We start from the raw sequence: 18,104 nt of genomic DNA, 5'->3' as shown, positions 1-18,104 counted from the left end.
TTGTTGGACTGAAAGGGGCTCTAAGGTCTCCCTGAAGCTTTTTTCTTCTCCAGGCTGAACAACCCCAGCCTGTCTCAATAGGAGAGGCGCTCCAGCTCTCTGATTGTCTTCATGGTCCATGAGATACTGTAATCATGGTGATTTGTGTTCTCTTGGAAAGCCCCATTCCTTTTACCTGCAGGAACTGGGAGTTCTCTTCAGGTAGTCACTTGTTAATTTACAAGATTACAGATATTAAAATCTACCAGGACATTTTGAGTCAGCTTCTTCTTGCTTCACCCCATTATTTATCTAATATAGAGCACTTACTGGTCTTTAAACCAAGAAGCTGATTCTTGCACTCCAATAAATATGGGAGAACCAAGATGACTGTTATTTTGCTCAGCTTCTGACCTTATGGACTCATTCCTGAGAAAGCAGTTTCCTTCACTAGATTCCCTTCATTAGGACAACTAACTGGTGCAGTAACCCACTTCTGATGGGCTTGACCTCAGTTTGCTAAATCCAGACTCTTGAAAGTGTTCAGGTTTGCATGTAAGCCTTGGCAGAGATGTTGAAGTTCGAATCTTGTGAGATGATGGGTCAGCAGGGTTACCCAAAGCTTGCCTGGCATATAAATGGTTCTCAGAGCAGTGGATTAGGACTCCAGACCCCTCAGCATTCCCTCCTTTCCACATGTCACTCTGTAATGCTGGAGCAGTTTCATTTTGCTGCCCATCCAGGGGGCAGGCTCTGCCATACACTGGAAAAGAGGCAAAGGAGTGGGAGACTTCTCCTGACACAAAGATTCAGCCACAGCACTGGGTATTTAAGGTTTTGATCAGTGTTTGAGGCTTGTTCCGCTGGCCCTAAGCAAGATGGAATTATTATTATTCAAATTGTCGTTGGAAGGATGTAACTTTTGCTGAGTTGCATCTGTTTGGATCTGTTTGTGTGGTGACAGCCTTGGCGCTCCGGTGGGAAAAGGTATTTCAGGCTCTGCCTTGGGCTCGAGTTGACCTGTGATACCGAGAAGTGCAAAGTGCATTCAAGAGGCACAATGGAAAATTGTGAGTTGCTTCTTATTTGAAAAAATAATATTTCAAAGGCCAAAATAACCCACCCACCCAGAGGACATTGGTTTTTTGCAGTTGTGTTTTTTTCCTGCTTTTCAGAGCTGATACAACAGCACTGCCCATAGTTATTTTTTGCCTTTTTTTTTTTTTTTGTTTGTTTGTTTGTTTGTCCCTAGGAAATGCCAAAATAAATTAGACACATTATAGCAAACTGATCCTGTGACTACAATTTGCGAGTTCCCGTGCTCTGGAACACGGAATCCAGGCTCCTCGGACAGATGCTGCCTGTGGCAGTCGCTGTTACAGACGAGCATCTATAAATGGCACAACTTCCCCTGCTGGGAGGTTGTGGGGACAGGATTTTGGATGTGGGAAGTGCCCCCCTGCCCTCAGGCTCTGCAGTGGGGAAGGCTGTTCTGCAGGGAAATCTGCCTTTGGTAGAGATTATTCCCCTCCCCCCACTTTGCACTTGTCAGTTTGGGGATTCTCTCAGCTTATTTCAAAGTCAGTTATAAGCCTTTTAAATGAGCTTTCTGCTGATACACCAGCAGGATGTTTAGACGTGCTTTGAACACTATTATGAGAGATGAAAGCAAAAGTTAAGGCAAACTTTCTCTCTCTGCCTAAAATCAAGCCAAACAATAAGGATTGTAAGGAGGGCCTGTGGGATGACACCAATAATACCTCATAAATGACAAGGTATGAAATAGCAAATGAATCTGCTCTGGGGCAAAACTCAGCAAAGCCACTGTGGCACCGCCAACCTCAGCGTGGAGACCTCCATGGGAATGGGGCTGTCCCACCCTGACAGCTCTGCCCTGTCCCTCTGTGTCTGTGTGGTTTTCCATCTTTAGCTCCTTTTCCCTGTCCCACTGCTGAACTCTCGAGTCGGGGGCTGCTGGCAAGTCATTCCTCCAAGGAAGGCCTGTGAGAAGTGCAGGATCCCCCTGTGTGTGTGATCTACCAAGGCTTTGTTGCAGAAGTCAGTGGGTAGTAGAGATGCAGACAAAACTAACCATGGCTTACCGGTGTTGAGCTAAATATAAAGCAGGGCAAGCACGTAAGAGGGTTCTGGTAATGTTTATATTGATTAAACTGTTAACAAGAATAGCAAATCCCATTACACTAATCATTATTTTGCTCCCCTGCCCTCTCCTTCCTCTTTGTCATCCCCTGAATGTTTTCCCTTGAATATAATAAGCACATGAAGGGAAATTTCTTGCCTCCCTAAACACCTCCCAGTGTTCTCTGTGGAGGTGTCTGAGGGAATGACCTCTGCTCTGGAGAGGGAAGTCAGGAGAAAAGTATCCCCCAAAATAGAGAAAGACTACAGGTAACCCAGGAGGATGCTCTCTTAATATCTTTTGACAGGCCTGCAGACATCCATAAAGGAATAATATTGGCCTGCAGATTATTAACATAATTAAAAATGGTTGAAGGTTGTGTTGTTGTGTTCCTCCATCACCACTAACATTTTGGTTCTGTCAGGAACTAATTTTACAGTGCTGCCCAGGAAAATGTGTTACAGTTGAAGTCCAATTCTGTGCTTTCTTAAAAAGGTTAAAAGATGGAAGTATTGCAGTTGAGACTGGGGAGAAAGAACAAGTCTTGGGTCATCAGTTGTTTCTGTTCTGAGTTGTAGGATTTGGTGCCAAAACTTATGACCCAACTCCATTTTTATTGAATTCATCAAAGTGATCTGTTGTGTGTATTTGTTGGAATTGTTTGGGGGTTTTTTTCCCTGAAAATTTTCATCCAGATTTGGAACCCGTTCAGGAATTTCTGAACCTTTAATTGTAATAGCAGGATGATTGAGGTAGTGTGTCCCAAAAGATGTTGGCAAAATCTTTTAACTGGGTTTGTAGGCTTGAAGAGAGCCAGTTACTTTAATTTTTACTTTTTTTGTGTGTGTTATACGTTAGTGATGAAACATTCAAGACTATTTAAGGAATTCAAATCCCTCATTCCCACTCAAATTAAAAGCATCTGGGCATTCAGATCCCTTAGTCAGCTTCAGCAGTCTATAACTTCAGTGTTAGTTTGATATAACTAATTTGTGTTAAACATACTTTTAAGTGCAGTTATATTATAATTTATCTCCTGGTGGTATTGCCTCACAGTCATAATTTTATGCTTGCACACAGTATCCCTGTATCCCAGTGGACTGGGAAGCTTTATAAACAAATGTAGGCCATCCCTGAGTCCTCAGGCAAGCTAAACTTCCACTGAAGTCTTGAGGAGCTTTGCTCTCATAATGTCCCTCATTTCAGACCGTGAATACTCCTGCGTGTATAAAACAATCAGGGGCCATCCTCTGAGTGACAGTCTCTTTGGGGGGAAAGGCAACAGCCCCCACACATCCCCTGCAATAATTTGGAGGAGAAAATAATGGTGATCAGCTGAAATTGCACAGGGTTGTGTGCACAGAATGGGATTATGCACTGAGGGAGTTGACAACTCCTGCTCTAATCAGGGCTCTGGCTAAAGGAAACATTTCTGGGGACCTTTTGCAGAATATATGGGTTTGGCATTATTCATCTAATTGGTTGTTTGCCAAATGTGTAGAGACTAAAACCTCAAGCTTTTAATTCAGGATTTTTCTGCTTTAGCATGTTGTCTCTCAGTGCTTTGATGTTCTGGTATTAAAATGTTTGTTTTCAGTCTGGCTTGATATTAAGCTGGTTTAATGTCTTACAGAAGCTGTTTTGAAAGCTTGCCTTTTCCTCTCTGGATCCAGCTCCCTGGGTGGGTGACATCTCTTATCATCAGTCAGACAGTTCTGAGTTGTGGCTTTAGATACTGAAAACCAAGCCCTAGCATTTTTATTCTCAGCAGAGTTCTTCCTTTATTTCCTTTCACCTCAGATGTCTTTTCCTCTCTGCATGTCCCAGTGTGTTCAGTACAGATTTGTCCTGTACAACCCCAAATTTCCCTGTCTCGGTGTTCTCTTACAGATTAGACTTGCAAAGGAATGGGAGACCTTTCTCACAGTTCCAGAGGTGCTTTTTGTCTTCATCCACAGTTTGTCATTGTCTGGCAATTGAAGTCACCACTCATAATCCTCTGCTGCCAGGAGTTTGTCGCTTCTGATCCCAGCTGTGCTCCTGCCCGTAGCACTTTTTCCTTGTGGCATGACAGTGTTACCATGTGGCGCTCCAGATGTTTCCTTCCTGGCTGAAAGACATCAGGAGAGTTTTAGCTCTCTAGTGCTGTTCACTCATTTCAGCTGAGTTCGTTCCTGCTGCCCTTTTCCTGCCTCATCCCTGCTGCTACAGCAGCCACTGGTGACACGGTGCAGGGGGCAGCAGGATTTATCCACCTTTATGTCTCACACAGCATCCAGAGCCTGCCTGATGGCCCTGATCCAGAACCTAGGAATGCCAAAGATGCTACTGAGAACCAGACACCTGAAGGTAGTGTTAGATGGAGAGCCAGAGCCCTTCTCCTCTTTAGTGAGAGAAGATTAGATGAACCCATGGGGACACTGGGAGATCATCTCATGTGCTGTCTGGCTTTTTATTTTATTTTATTTTTATTGTTTTCTGTTTTCTCTCTTGGCCCTGATCGGTGAATCTCAGCAGGCCCTGGGTGCTTTCTCTCAAGCAGAGATGTTGGGGAATACACCATTTCAGTGGCTTTCCTAGCCATGGGCTGGAGTAAATGTAATTCAAGAGCCTTCACACAGACTGTGCTCTCTCACCTCTCAGTGTTTGAGCCTCAGCAGAGGCATAAAGAGCTTTGGGCTTCTCCTCAGGAGAGTCAGGGCACAGGTCAGAGGGCGAAAGAGGACTGTGACACACAGAACTGCAAATGGAAAAGGGACACTGTTTCAACCTTCTGCTCGGTAGCAAAAGAAAGCATTAACGTGCCAGAAAAAAGGACAGCCTTGCAGAAGAGATGCAGCATGCGACTAAAACCAAACGTTATTGTTCGTAATTTAGAACTTGAGTAAGCAATTACATGTGAATGTGGCGTGTAAATAAATAAGGCCACGCTTTAAATAGAGGGTTATTTCTAATCAGGAAGTTTTCCTTCCTACAAACAGCTGACAACAAACCTCTTCCAAGGAATGTTAAGGCAGCAGTATCTTCTGGGTGAAGAGCAAACCAGGAGGAGAACTGCCCTCTGATGAAAGCCCCGTGCTACCAGTTACCGAATTGTATTTTGCTGATGGGAGCTGTGGGATTTTATTTTCCATATCAGGAAGAGGGAGCTGATTGCTGGGACAGTGGGGGCTTTTCAGAGCTAATTCTACACGTGTTGTCTCTGTCCTACCCAGGCAGTCTTAATTAAAAGTCCAGCCTGGGAGAGCAGGAGTTCTCCAGAATATTAGCACACACTTTTAAACCCGCATTTTAAGCGCTCAGTGACCAACCCTGGTGAGGAGTGTCCATGAACAAGGGCTTTGTTTTTGAAATTGTGAAAACAATGTTAAGGGAAAAAAATTATATTGGCTACAACATTATAGAGACATTTCCTCCCTCAGCTAGACACTGTCAGAGAAATGCAATATATGCAGTTGTACCTGGCTGCAATAAGCAGTTCCTACGTGGAGCCTTGAAGGGTTTCTTCTGTTCACGGGAGGTTTTTGTCTCAGGTAACCCACACGTGTCTGGTGCCCCTTCTTCCCATATGAGGATCGACGGCTTCTTCATCATCCCATACATACCTGCCAAATGAACAGGGCATGAGCTAAGTTAACTCATCTGGGTCATTCTGGAATTACATCACGATGTTTCTCCAAAGTCATGCCAGGTACAGATGGAATATTGCCACTTGCAACCGATTCTAACTAAAAACCTGGATGTAATGAGCTTGGGAGCAGTGATACACGCAGGGGGCCATAGTGTGCAAGATTCACGGTATTAGAAGTAGAACTGGTTGAAAGATAATTACTCCTCCTTGTGTCCACTGAAATGTGTTATTACATATTCCACTGGAATTTCAAATCTTTATTTTCTTTGGTCGGTCCCTCAAAGTTATTTTTATGAAGACTTTGGAAGTGTTTCCATCAGTCATACAAAGAGGTTGTCTCGAGTAAACAGGAGAAAGCCGTGCCGAATGAACAACCTAATGCCCTTCCAAAGGTTCAGCAGCACGCTGGGATGTCAGATTATTTGCAGAAGGTCAAATCAATTTTACGATCAGGCAAACATCAGCAAATTGCTTTTCTTAGAAGCCGAGCAAGTAAAGTATTTTCCAAGAAGTACACTTGAGGAAAAATCAAATGGCATTTATTAGAAACCATCACTCAGCAAGACTCGTTCTCTTTCAGTCGCTTATTCCCTGGGTAATAGCAAGCCATTCCTTCCACATATCACATGGGGCAAATTCAGGTGTAAAAGTTTTCTATCTGTAGAGCAAAAGAATCAGAACTGAGGCCTTTCTGTCTGTGGCATAGATAATAATCTTTGAGAGGGGATTTTTATCTGTTTGCTTATGTAACTTCAAAATACAGGGTAAAGGGCTCTGACTCATAAGAATCAGGGTCTACTTAGGGACCATTTTCTCTTTAAAGCTGGTGGCTGCTCCAGATGGTCTCCAGACAGTGCACCCAAGAGTGAGAGGGGAGAGGGTGGCTGCTGGTTGAGGAGACAGTGACTTCCCGCTTGAGGAAAGAAGTGCCCTGCCTTGCTTTGGGAAGAGAGGATAAGGTATCGAGGAAAACATCTCCTCAGTGTCTAAGCAAGAGCCCAAGGAAGGATCTGGGTGACTGTTTTTTTCTGACCAAGAGTTGTCCTCCTCAGAGCTTTGCCTCTCTGCTTCTCAGAAAACAGAGCTAAGGCTCCAAGCCCTCTTTCACCTGCTCCCGTATTTTAGGTGCAGAGTCAATGCATCGACCCGTTCTGCATCAGGCAGGGTGACTCCACATGAGTGACGCAGACAGGGGTGATCCGTGCCCTGCAGCTGCTGGCGCGAATAAAAAATCTGCTGGAGAGGTCTAAAGAGAGCTGCAGAGGGCAAATGGATGATGGAGGCATTCCTCCTGCCACCTCTGTTTCTGGTATCCAAACACCTAGGGACTTCTGTAAACCTTTTTTTTTTTTTTAAAAGATTTTAATTTATTATCATCTTTCTGCCTGAACTTTTATTTTCTGGGCCTTTACATAAACAACACGGGAGTCTGCTGCTCTTGAACAGATGGATAAGAAGGACACGGTCCCTCCCTTGTCAGCTTGATACCTGGTAAATTAGTCAATGTTGTGTGTATGGTTGTTGGAACTGCTCGGGAATTCTCCACCAGTGTGTTATTCACTGGAAAATGGGGTCTCAGTAAATTAAAAGCAGGATGGAAATTTAAATCTCTGATGAGGACTAAAAGCTTTCCTGATTCCATCTTGGGTGACAAGAGGAAAAAAAAAAAGCATTTTTAATATATCTATATATAAAACCCCAAAGGTGGCCAGGGGAGGACAGGAAGGCAAGGAAACTGAAAGCAGTTTTAGGTTCATATTGGTGACATCTCAATGAATTTAATGATGATACTTAAAATGGGAGTGGGGAAAACGAGGCTGTAATGGAGAACAGGCACTTGGACTCTTAGAGTAAAAGGGCAGTTCCAATCCAGAATGGATTTGTGGGGCCTAGAAAAATCAAAAACTTTTTGGGCTATATTTTGGCACATGTAATTCTTGTGGGGTAAATGTTGCGTTTCCACCTTGAGGCCAAGACAGAGTGGAACTTAAAACACCAGCACTGAGACCTATAGGGAAAAGCCCGTGGGGGAAGCAGTCAAGTGTCATGTCAGTCAGACATCCAGGTGTAAATATCTAGATTATCCACTGGGAACGGTTCTCTGATGACAAACCCTTTTACAGAAGGAAATATGAGCACTATTCCTTATTGAAAATAACTATTTAAAATAAATTATCTACTCAGAAGTTCTGTAATCACATAGATAATTTATTTGTGTCAGGGAAGTATTTAATTATCATATATAGCAGTATTCAATTTTTATGCATGTTCAGTCTTACTACATATTTTGAATTAAGTCTCTGTGCATATGTCTTAGAACTGTTCAGGTTTCTGTCTCCAAACACTGCCACATGGGAAACCAAAGTTGCCGAAATCTTTCCTCTCCCTCTCTCACTTAGTTCCTTTTCCTTGTCCCTCTGACAAATTTTTCTGAAGGATTGAATTAAGGGATGGAGTAAAAAAAAGTACAGATGTACACACACTTTCTGCCTAACTGCATTATTTGAAAGAAAGATAGATCTGTAGAACTCTTGGAGCTTTAATCCTGGTATTTTTCCAAAATATTTGTCTGGTCAGAAGCTGCCCAGCTCTGGTTAATGAAAGATGACGTTTCTAAACTAGTGCAAAGTTAAGCTCTTGTTTGGGATGTTTTCAAATGAGTGTAAAGGTTGTGTTACATTTGTGATTATTTCCAGTGCCTTACAGAATTAGAGATGAGTTTAGCATCATGCATAAGTGATAAGTAGCTTCTCAGATACTTTTGGTTTTATTTTTGCTTGCATTTCTAACCCTACCCCTGCAATTGCATGAAAATGTGTTGATTGTTTGTTTCAAGAACGACGTGTCTTAAATATAGATATCTTTCTGGCAGTCTCTAAAAATACCCTTTAGTCTTGGGTGGTTTAATGATTGATGAAGCTTGGAAATCAAACTCTTGTCTGGGGGTTGCTGTGAGATAAACTTACTTACACTGTGGGACTAAAATTCCTCTGAGCTGAGCGGGGGCAGTGTGAAGAGGGTACTGCTTTAGGATGCTAAAGAAGGCTTCTGGCAGAATTTAGGAGCCAGTATAAGTATCCAACTGCCTGGGCTTTGTTTAGTTTCTTTTGGAGAAATGATCCCTTTCCTGTCTGCAAACATAAGATTTGAAAGAAAGCTGAAGGAGACCTTGGCAACGCCCGGCTCTGTCACCTCCTTCCCTTTCCATAATATCACACGCATGGCTGGTGCTTGTGGGGAGCACAGCAACACGTTCTGAACGCGTGCAAACAAATAACCCACTTTTTAACATGGGGCAGACCAATATGCATTTTTAATTGTTGCTTAAAGATCATGGTTTGCAGGCAGAAATCCTCCAGCCATCAACCAGCAGCCAAACAATCAAAGTGCTGATGTGCACGGTGGGGCTCACAGGTACCTCCTGGATCTCGCAACAAACCCTCCTGCTTTCCCTGCCCACGGATTTCCGCATGGCTGGCTGCCTGCTTTCTTCTTCTGAAGTCTTGATGAAGTTCTCTGGCCCATAAAACACAGGTCAGGCCAGCTGACCAGGCTGATCCCTGCCAGGATTAAGAGTCACGACCACGCAGAGTCCCGAGGACTCCACACAGGATCTGAAGTGTGCAGCCTTCCGATTGTTCCGGCCGCTGCAGGCAAGAGTGTCGGCAGCAGGAATGTCATGTGGGGATGGAGGTTCTGGACCCAAATGGGCTCTGCCCACTGGTAGTGAGTGAGGGACAGGGATGGAGGAGGAGAAGTGTTGCTGCAGCTTTTCTGGGTTGTGTAACTGTTTAGTCATGAGGTTCTATGTGCACATCCGGGGCGCTCGGCTCTTGGCACAGGAGTTGTCTGTTGAAACAAGAGAATTACAAAAACACTTCAAGGAAGTGAAAATTGGCCTCCCATAAAATGTCCACAGGTGCTGATGCATATCTTCTTCTGGAGGAAGAAAAAGGCAGGTAGACTATAGATGATGCATAGATTCTTATCTCAGAAAAGAAGCTTTTAATGGGAAGCTCCCCTTCATGTCAAACTAAATAATTCCTCCCAGCCTATCATTTAGAATGAGATCTGTTCTCTCTGTCTGGGTTGTTTCATAGCCCTGGTGCTGCCGTATCAAAGTGCTTCTCTAGTTTTGGGAAATCCCCAAGAGACAGGAAGGCAATATAGTTACAAGCCTGGTTTTCAAAGACTTCTGGATAACCCATATTAAAGGCACAAAAGCAGAGCTACAAAAATTAATCAGTTGACTTGTAACTCCGAACATGGTCACTTGCAGCCTGGAAAACGGCCCGATTTATCCAAGGTGGCCTGCAGTTGTTATAGCTGAGTGAAGTTAAATAATGCAGTGCGCTTTAAAATTGCATGAGTGTATGATTTCATTTGCTTTATTCATTCCTACTGTGCTGTAATTTATTGCAGTCAGTGATTATGGCAACTGTTCAATCCACTTCTGCAGGGAGTGGGAATGGCAGGACGTGGTGACTCTTCCTTACTCATGCCATGCACTATAACAGCTATCCTGTTCCAAAAGGAAGCTGAACTTTCCCTGTACTGTGAGTTTAGGAATGACTGTATGGCCTGACCTTTATCTTAAGGTAAGCTCAGCATGGAAAAGTGCATGTTACCTTCTAATAAAATAATTTGATTGACTGCACTGACATCCTTAGGAAGCAAAAGAGTTCCTACTCCACACAAGGGAGTGCTTCAGATGTCCTATGTAGGATCTTGCTTTCTGGATCTCTGTCCCAAGAGTGCCTTCCTGGACTAAACTGTTTGGCAAACTGAAGTTGGCGAACACTGAAGGAGATGTGCGAGGCAAGGGAAAGCATCAGGAGAGCATCTCCCCCTGCTACCTCCTGCAGAGCAGAGCTGCAGAAGCAGCCTGACCTTTGGAAGAGGTGGAGACTGTCCAAGGAGCTCTGGGGGCTGCTGGAAGCCTGGATGCCTCAGTGCTCTGTATAGTCCTGCCAACATCTCAGTGCACAGCCTTGAGCAAGCACCGGTGGCTGTGGACACCCTTCCTTGCCCAGGATTAGCTGTACCTGCCCAGGCTGGTGCTCCTGCAGGAGTGTCCCATGGTGCACAGGAGAAAGCAATCAGATGGATTAACTAAATTTGCCTGTTTAAATTGATCAAATGATCAGATGATATTGCCTGGACTAGCTTACAGAGAGGTTATGAGAGCTGCTTTGCCAGCAGCATCAGGGTGGGATGAGGACAGATGGCCAAGAATGATAGTCCAGTGTCTCCCACTGGCCTAGCTGTCTGCACGGGGAGCTGTCTCTCCAGGTCCTTTGGAGCCTGCAGAACAGGGTTTGGAAACATGCACTTGGTACTGCTCTGAAACACTGTGGTGAAGTGTGGGGTGAGAAAGAGCCTTTCAGATATGGGACAGAACATTACTTAGGAATAAGCATTATTAATTTGCATCAGTTATTTCTCTGCTCGTGAAAGTCCTTCCTATTTAACAGATAGGGATGGAGGGAAGATAGCAAGTACCAAAGAATCCAGCAGTTGTCATGTCTTGTCTGAGATTCAGGTACAAGAAATGAAATCCTGACCCTGTGAAAATCAACAGGACTCTTGCAAGCAGCTTCAGCACAGCAGAGACTTGAACAAACAGAGGGAGACTGGGCTGTGTGAGGCATTGCTTACACTGAGGATCTTGGATTTCTTCCGTGCAGAAACCTGGGACATTGCAGAGCAATGTCCTCTTACAGAGGATGCCCCACCCCTGCAAGTGTTCAAGGCCAGACTGGGTGGGATTTCGAGCAACCTGGTGTCGTGGAAGGTGTAGGGGCAGGGTGGTGTGGTCTTTAGGGTCCCTCCCAACCCAAACAATTGTGTGATCCTATGGCACAGTAAATGCTGGTTTTGCTCAGCCCTGTGGCTGTTGTGTGTGTGTGTGTGTGTGTGTGTGATCGGGTGAACCCCGAGGTGCTGTGACAGCGGAGGCCGCAACCCTCAGTCAGACCAGCACTCTGGGTGTCTGAACTCCTCCTGAGTCAGGTCAGGTTGCTGTCTGCTGGGTCTTGCCCACCTCCACATTTTTTTCCTCCTTGCCCTACCCCACCCTCCCTGCAGTCAATCCTGAAAATCATGAGGCAATTGCCAGAATTTCCAGGCAGCCTGCCCAAGGAGCAACACGGAGCAGCAGTTTCTCAAGCAGCTCGATCACTGAGTACCTGGACACGATGCCAAGAGCACTTGCAATATTTGACAGTACAAGCTCAGCTAGTGGAGGGGAGCAATTAGAACTCTGTCTCTCATCTTTTCCTCTATCCCTTTGACCTCTTGGTCGCAGAGCAAGTTTAAATGTGCGATCTAAAGGCACCAAAGGTGAAAAGCCAGAACAATCAAAGGATTTTTATAACCCAGGCTGAGCTATCACAAAACAAACCATGAATTTGGAAGGGGGCTGACTTGCATTTCTCTGTATCTTTGAGTTACAGTCCCTTTAGACTTAATAGCACCTTATTCATTTGTACTGTCACTGCAAAATAAAGGTGTTGGCCTTCCTGGAAATTCAGGTCTCTGGGCCTGTACTAGAATAAAATGTAGATTATTTTAGCTGTCGTAAGTATTTTATTTCTCAAAGGAACCATGACTAGGGGATTCTGTCTCCATTATGTCACTTTGAAAGGCATTTAGGATGAATTTCAAAAGCTTTGATTATGTTGAACAAGTGTCTTTTTATTTACACTAGAAAAGATATAAACAATGTCCTATGGGGACAAGTGATAAAAAAAAATCATAAAAACTTGCAGAGAAGTTTCTTTCTTTAGAAACCAAAACCTGAATATACATAAACTGCATAAGAGAAGTTTCTGGAGGGAGTTAAAAGCTGTATAATGGTTCTGCTGTATCTTGTCCCTACAGCATAAACTCCCTTCTCCTGCCCTGGTGCAGATCCTGCTGACCAAACTGCATGTTGCGTGTGAGCATCTACCAATGTAGGCTTTTGACTTGGTTTAAATTTTTTTCATTATCAGCCAGCTGGTGGTGAGTGTCTGTGTTCACCCAACCCATGCCAAAAATATTACAGTAAATTTTGCTGAATAAGTACCAGCACTCACTCAAAACTGTTAACAAAGATATCTAGGAAAACTCCGAGGTTTCTTTTTTCTTTTTCTTTTTTCTCTTTTTCTCTTTTCTCCTCCCCCCCCCCCCTTGTGATATAGTGCTTTGATCTGCCATGCAATTGGGTCAGCACTTGGGAAATACATTTTAACATCCCCATCTCTGATGTGAATATTATGCAGGAGATCCTTAATGTAAAACCTGATGGATCCTACAACAGAGCCCCCTGTCAAGAAAACATGAGCCCTGCAAAAGCCCTTAACTAGCACAGGGACCAAACTGCTCAAAAAGCAAAAAAAGACAGATATCACCGGGCCAGATTCTCATTTAATTAGGACAGCACAGAAATCACCAGCTCCCGTGGATCATTACTGGCTATGAAAGTCTGTTGTTCATTTCCAGAGCAGGGTTATGCTGATGCTTCTAAGCTTGGGGAGCTTTTTAGGCCTTGTCCACACAGGCAAGTTTTACCAGAATAAGTTTACCAGGGTAAATTAGCCTAAATGCTCGTGCAGGCAACTGAGCATTGAGTCTGAAACCCGCTGCTGGTGTGCAGGGACCTGTTCCTGGAGCCTGCAGGCTGCCTGTGATGGGGGGATGTTTCCTGGGCCACGCAGAGTTGCACAGGATCTCATCACAGGCACTGCAGGTCTGCTGGAAGCTTCTGAAGAGAAAAGCAGTGTGAGAGAACCTGTGCCACTGGGTCCTGAACAGCTGCAGCCAGCAGCAGGTGTTGGCTGGGGTTCCCTACCACCCCTCCAAAGGGGAGCTGCAGTAGGAGAGGCTTCGTGGTGCGTGCTCGGACTTCCAAAATGTCCTTCCTCTGCAGGGCCTGGGAGCACAAAGAAAACTTTCAGCGCTGGGCGGCAATGAAAGGGTCTTGCTTGTCATGGGGATGCTCTCAGAGATCCCAGCTCTGTGAGCAGGCAGAGAGGCTGCCCTGGGGAGAGCTCAGAGGGAGCCTTGGAGAAACCACAGAGAGAAGAGCAAGGAGGTGAGGGAGGGAGAAGGAAGGAGGCAGTATGGAGGAGCAGGGTTTTGCTGCTCCCAGCTCCCTTAGGTAGGGGGAAGAAAGGGGTTGGCCTCTTCTCTTGTAACCCCATAGCCCTGAGGGCAATGAATTTACAACCCTAAGGGCTGAGGCTGAATTTTCTGTCACTCCCAAGAGGTGTAAAATTACAGCTGTGGGGAGAGAGACTCCTGGATAGCAGAGGTAACTCAGCAGGGGCATAAGCCAGCCTGTTCATTGGCACCCTTCATGTCATACCGAGAAAGAACTGGGGAGATTCCCTGGCAGAAGTGCCTACAGCCATCCCCTCAGCAGGACTCTTGTCCTGTGCTGTCCCATGTGAGCTCTGCAGGCTGCTTTCAGTTCCATATCCCCACAGAAATGATGGCAGGGTGGTTCAAAGAGTCTGTCCCAACCTGCCAGCCAAAGTTCTGACCTGACTCTTTCTTATGAATCCCACAGTAGCCAAGAGGTTGAGAGGGAATTCAGGATTTTTAATCCAGAAGAGGTTTAAAATCAGACACTTTCCTTCATCTCAGGTCCTTCTCTGGGTCTTTTCTCCCCCTTGTTCATCCCTGTGTTTTCTTCCCAAGGTGAGTCCAGCCCTCTGTGCCTTGGTAGGACCTTCTCCCCCTCATTCCTTGGCCTACCTTGCCTTCCTCCAGGGACTGGGGTCTACTGGGGCCTTTCACAGCCACCAAAGCAGGCTCTTTCCCCTGGAAAAAGCAAAATTTTTGTTTTGCACAACAAACTGCAATGCAGTTAGAGTGTCATAACCGTTTTCCAAAGCATTCTTGCCTCCCTCGTTTGCTGAGCTACAACGATCTCGCAACCTCGTGCATTTTAACTTCTACTGTCGGCACAATCCACAAGTTTGCCATAAAGGTTACCTTTCAGGGACAAGTGGCTTTCTACGAAGGTTTTCACTGTCTTCTGATACTCGTCTTCAGTCATGTGGAGCTGGGCCACGTCCGTGTTTGAGGAGCACTCCTCCGTGGCTGTCCCCTTCTCTCGGGCGGGCCAGTGCGCAGCAGACACCCTGAAACCTGCTTTATCCAGGTTCCTCGCAAACATCCTCCCAATGGAACTGTTGGACACGAGGACTACGACCGCTCTCCCTTTCACGTCGATGTTCCTCTCCACGGTGCCGAAGGAGAAGATGAGAATGAAGCAGGTCAGGAAGGCGATGGAAACGCAGGCGATGGCGTAGAAGAGGCAGGAAAGGGTCATGGCGAGCACCAAGTCTATGGCCAGCAGGAATAAATGCTGCAGGAGGAAAATCATCGTCGGAAGGAGGAGCTGCTGCCTTCTCGCTCTCAAGCCAGCTGAGAAATCTGCCAGGAGTCACCCTGTGCAGCCAGGCTGTTATAAAGCCAGGCAGCCTTGCGAAATGTGCGGAGGCAACTCACAACCCCGCGGGGAGGATGAATCATTTTCTGGGACGGAGCAACCATGGGGATTTTCAAACCACGTACGTTTTCAGGCGGCAGCAGCGCCGTGTTTGTCTTGGCTTCGCTGTGCGCTTGGAAACTCTGCTGGGCCGAAACGCAAGGATTTGTTTTGTAAGGGCATTTCCTCATGTGTTGTCTTTGGGGCCGCTGATGTGTACAGGTTATTTGGAAGCAGCCAACTTTAAGGGATTTCTCCGAGGAGTGTGTGCGTGGCATTGGGAAGCCACCAAGTAGAAATAATCCCCGTATCTGCTTGGCACGCTGAGACTCCTAAAGTTGCCACTCTCCCACTGCTGTCACACAGGCAGTTTCAGGGAGCCTGGGCAAGAACCCAAGTGGGCACAGGACTGGGAGCCCTGCCCTGTCCAACCAGCTCTTGCTGTGCTGTGAAACCCACCCTGGGAGCACTGTGCTCCCTGGAGGGACAGCACCAGTCCAGGAGCAGTTCAGTCACATCACAGGCAGGGAATGAGCTGGGGGCTGGAGAAAGAGCTCTTCTCATTGAGGACAGAGATTTTGGGGGAGGGTTCTGCTACTTCTCAGGCAGGCAGAGCAGTGCCATGGCACGGAGTGTAGTTATCCCTGACTGCAGCACATGAGCAGACAGAGCCTCTGCAGGATTGGGAAGAGCCTGGCAGGTTTGGGAATGAGACCAGCAAAGGTGAATGCTGCAGCGTCAGGACTTGGGCTGCCTCCAGCAGTGGGTCAGGAGGGAAGCTCCTGTATAAGCTGCCAGCTCTCCTGATTTCTCCCTGAGGTTGGAAGCAATACCTTTCCCTTCCTGGTCACTGTGGAAGTGCTGGTGATCACTGTCAGTGATCATCATCAGTGGCATCAGAACTCTTTAAATAGTGTCTTTTTATTATTATTATTTTTAATGTGGATCGCTGTAAAGGGTCCCCCTGAGGTGGGTGTTGTGTTTGTTCCCTGCTCTGTCTGGAAAGGTAGTGGGAGTGGGGGCCTGGCTGTCAGCACAACCCACACGTTTTACTGGTCCTTCTTGTTCATCCTCCATGTGAACGTGTAGACCTCATCTCGTGTATCAATAGCGCTGTGCTGTCGCAGCAATCCAGCTCGAGGCGCTTTTGGGATGGAGTTGCTGCCAGCTGCACCCCAAAATCATCTGCACACCCCACCTGGTACGTGTACAAACACACAGAGCTTTGTTTGGAGTGGACAGAAGGATGTAGACATTCAGTTTGCCATTAAGTGGTTCCTGAGCAGCGAGAGGCAGCAGGGCTCTGTGTGTTGGGCATCTTATCCTACTCACCAAGTGCTTTTAAAAATCCTTAAGCCTTTCATACCAAAGAGTCGGGCAGGACATGGCAGCTCGGTGGGGTGTTACCTGCCAGGCTTTGAATTGGCAGCCTGGCCAGGAAGAGTTCATGGTCCTTTTTGCTGCCAAAAAATGAAAATTCAAAACGTTGCCTCTGCCAGAGGTGAGTTTGCACCCCTTGCTTGCTACACATGCTGTCTGAGTGCATAAAGCTTCTGTGCTCCTCTAAACTCTGGAGCCTGAAGGTCAGCCCAAAAGGCAGGAGTGGGAGAGCTGGAGACACAGGCTCCCGTCATCCCTCGCCGGCCCGTGGGTGTTTTCACTTTGCCTCTCGGTGGGACCCGTTCCTGGATTTCCTCACTGTGCTTCCAGGCTGCTGGAGTTGGGGGAGTGCATTTCTGCAGGGTTGTGTGCAGGGAATGTCCAGGTTTCACCTCAGCTGTGGGGTTATTGTTCTAGGAGTAAAAAACAGTTGTTGGAGTACTTGGGCTTTAGATTAAATTTAAAAACAAACAAACAAACAAAAAGAACAATTTTTAAAAACCTTCTCTTTTTCTGGTCAGCACTATTTATAATGAATAAGTGGCTCCACCTCTCGGCCGCCCGCGGGGCCGCAGCAGCGAGGGCTGGCAGAGCTCCCCGGTCTTTTGGGGGGAGAAGCAGCCCTGGGTGATCCCCCCCCGCCCATTTGGGGTACTCTCAGCCCTAGATGATTTCGCCTCATCATTCTGGGGGACCTACAGTCCTGCGTGACCCCACTGGAGCCCGCAGCAGCTGCTGTGGCTGGTCAAGAAAACACTTCCAAAGTAGTGACCTTTTTTTTTCCTTCCTCTCCACTACTGTAGTATCTGGGAACAGTCAAGACCTGAGGCTTGCCCTGGGTTTTATCTTGCCATATTCGTAAGCATAAAGATATTTTGTCGGTAGGTGACCCGTGGGGGAGCAGTGACATGTCCGCTGGCTCCACTGCTGGCTGTCACCCAGCTGGGGTTTTGCACTACAGTTACCAGGCTGACTCCTCCAAGGGTATCTACTGAATCCTTTCCTAACTGCCATTAACCCTTGGGCTGCTGCATCATTTTACTCAGGAGATTGTTCTCTTCAAGCCTGTTGAAGAATTTACTGATTAACGCTCTGCTTCTGCACAGGGTTTGCCGTTTCTCGTGTTGAGCAGTAGGATTAATTGAATATACCTGCCTTGTGAGCCGGGTTATTGAGCCATCCCCCAGGGTTTGCTGTGCCTCTCCAAGGTGTCTGGTTGTTTTCAGCAGTGTGATTTCTCCCTCCACAAATTGGTGGGTTAGAAGGGGCAGAAAGTCAACCAAAGGGGATGTGTCTTTGGGTCAGGTGAATTCAGTGTCTGTCACTGGCACCTTGGTTCAACCACGTGGTTCAAAGGGCCTCTGACGGGGGACTCTATAGTTTTTTTAAATCTCGTGAGTGCAGTTAAGCTCTGTGTAATTAGAGATTTATCTTAAACCTCTTCCAAGCAGATCCTAAAGCTCTGATTATTTCCTGATCAATACCACCGTGGT

The 18,104-nt window shown here is 46.3% G+C and overlaps 2 protein-coding genes across 4 annotated transcripts in view; one reads left to right on the top strand and one right to left on the bottom strand.

Annotated features, from left to right (window-relative positions):
- Positions 1-18,104, top strand: part of PAK5 (p21 (RAC1) activated kinase 5) — a 167,085-nt gene that overhangs the window by 41,525 nt on the left and 107,456 nt on the right. The window lies entirely within an intron of this gene.
- Positions 14,375-15,148, bottom strand: LOC114057363 (estradiol 17-beta-dehydrogenase 2-like). Its single transcript, XM_027883540.1, has 2 exons — positions 14,733-15,148; positions 14,375-14,558 (listed from the first exon to the last, which is right to left on the bottom strand). Exons 1-2 carry the CDS (start codon positions 15,124-15,126, stop codon positions 14,518-14,520), a joined length of 435 nt encoding a protein of 144 aa, XP_027739341.1. The 5' UTR covers positions 15,127-15,148; the 3' UTR covers positions 14,375-14,517.

This window comes from Empidonax traillii, unplaced genomic scaffold (assembly GCF_003031625.1).
Source record: "Empidonax traillii isolate 1590-97213 ecotype Southwest subspecies unplaced genomic scaffold, ASM303162v1 scaffold128:size1411021, whole genome shotgun sequence".
Classification (NCBI taxonomy): Eukaryota; Metazoa; Chordata; class Aves; order Passeriformes; family Tyrannidae; genus Empidonax; species Empidonax traillii.
This window is presented reverse-complemented; position numbering and strand designations above follow the sequence as displayed.

Bases quoted from the DNA above. Each gene is read 5' to 3' on its own strand.
- LOC114057363 (XM_027883540.1), bottom strand. From the start codon at position 15,126: ATGATTTTCCTCCTGCAGCATTTATTCCTGCTGGCCATAGACTTGGTG. The intron at 14,559-14,732 runs GTAACCTTTATG...TGCTTTTTCCAG, and splicing joins AAGCCACTTGTCCCTGAAAG to GGGAAAGAGCCTGCTTTGGT.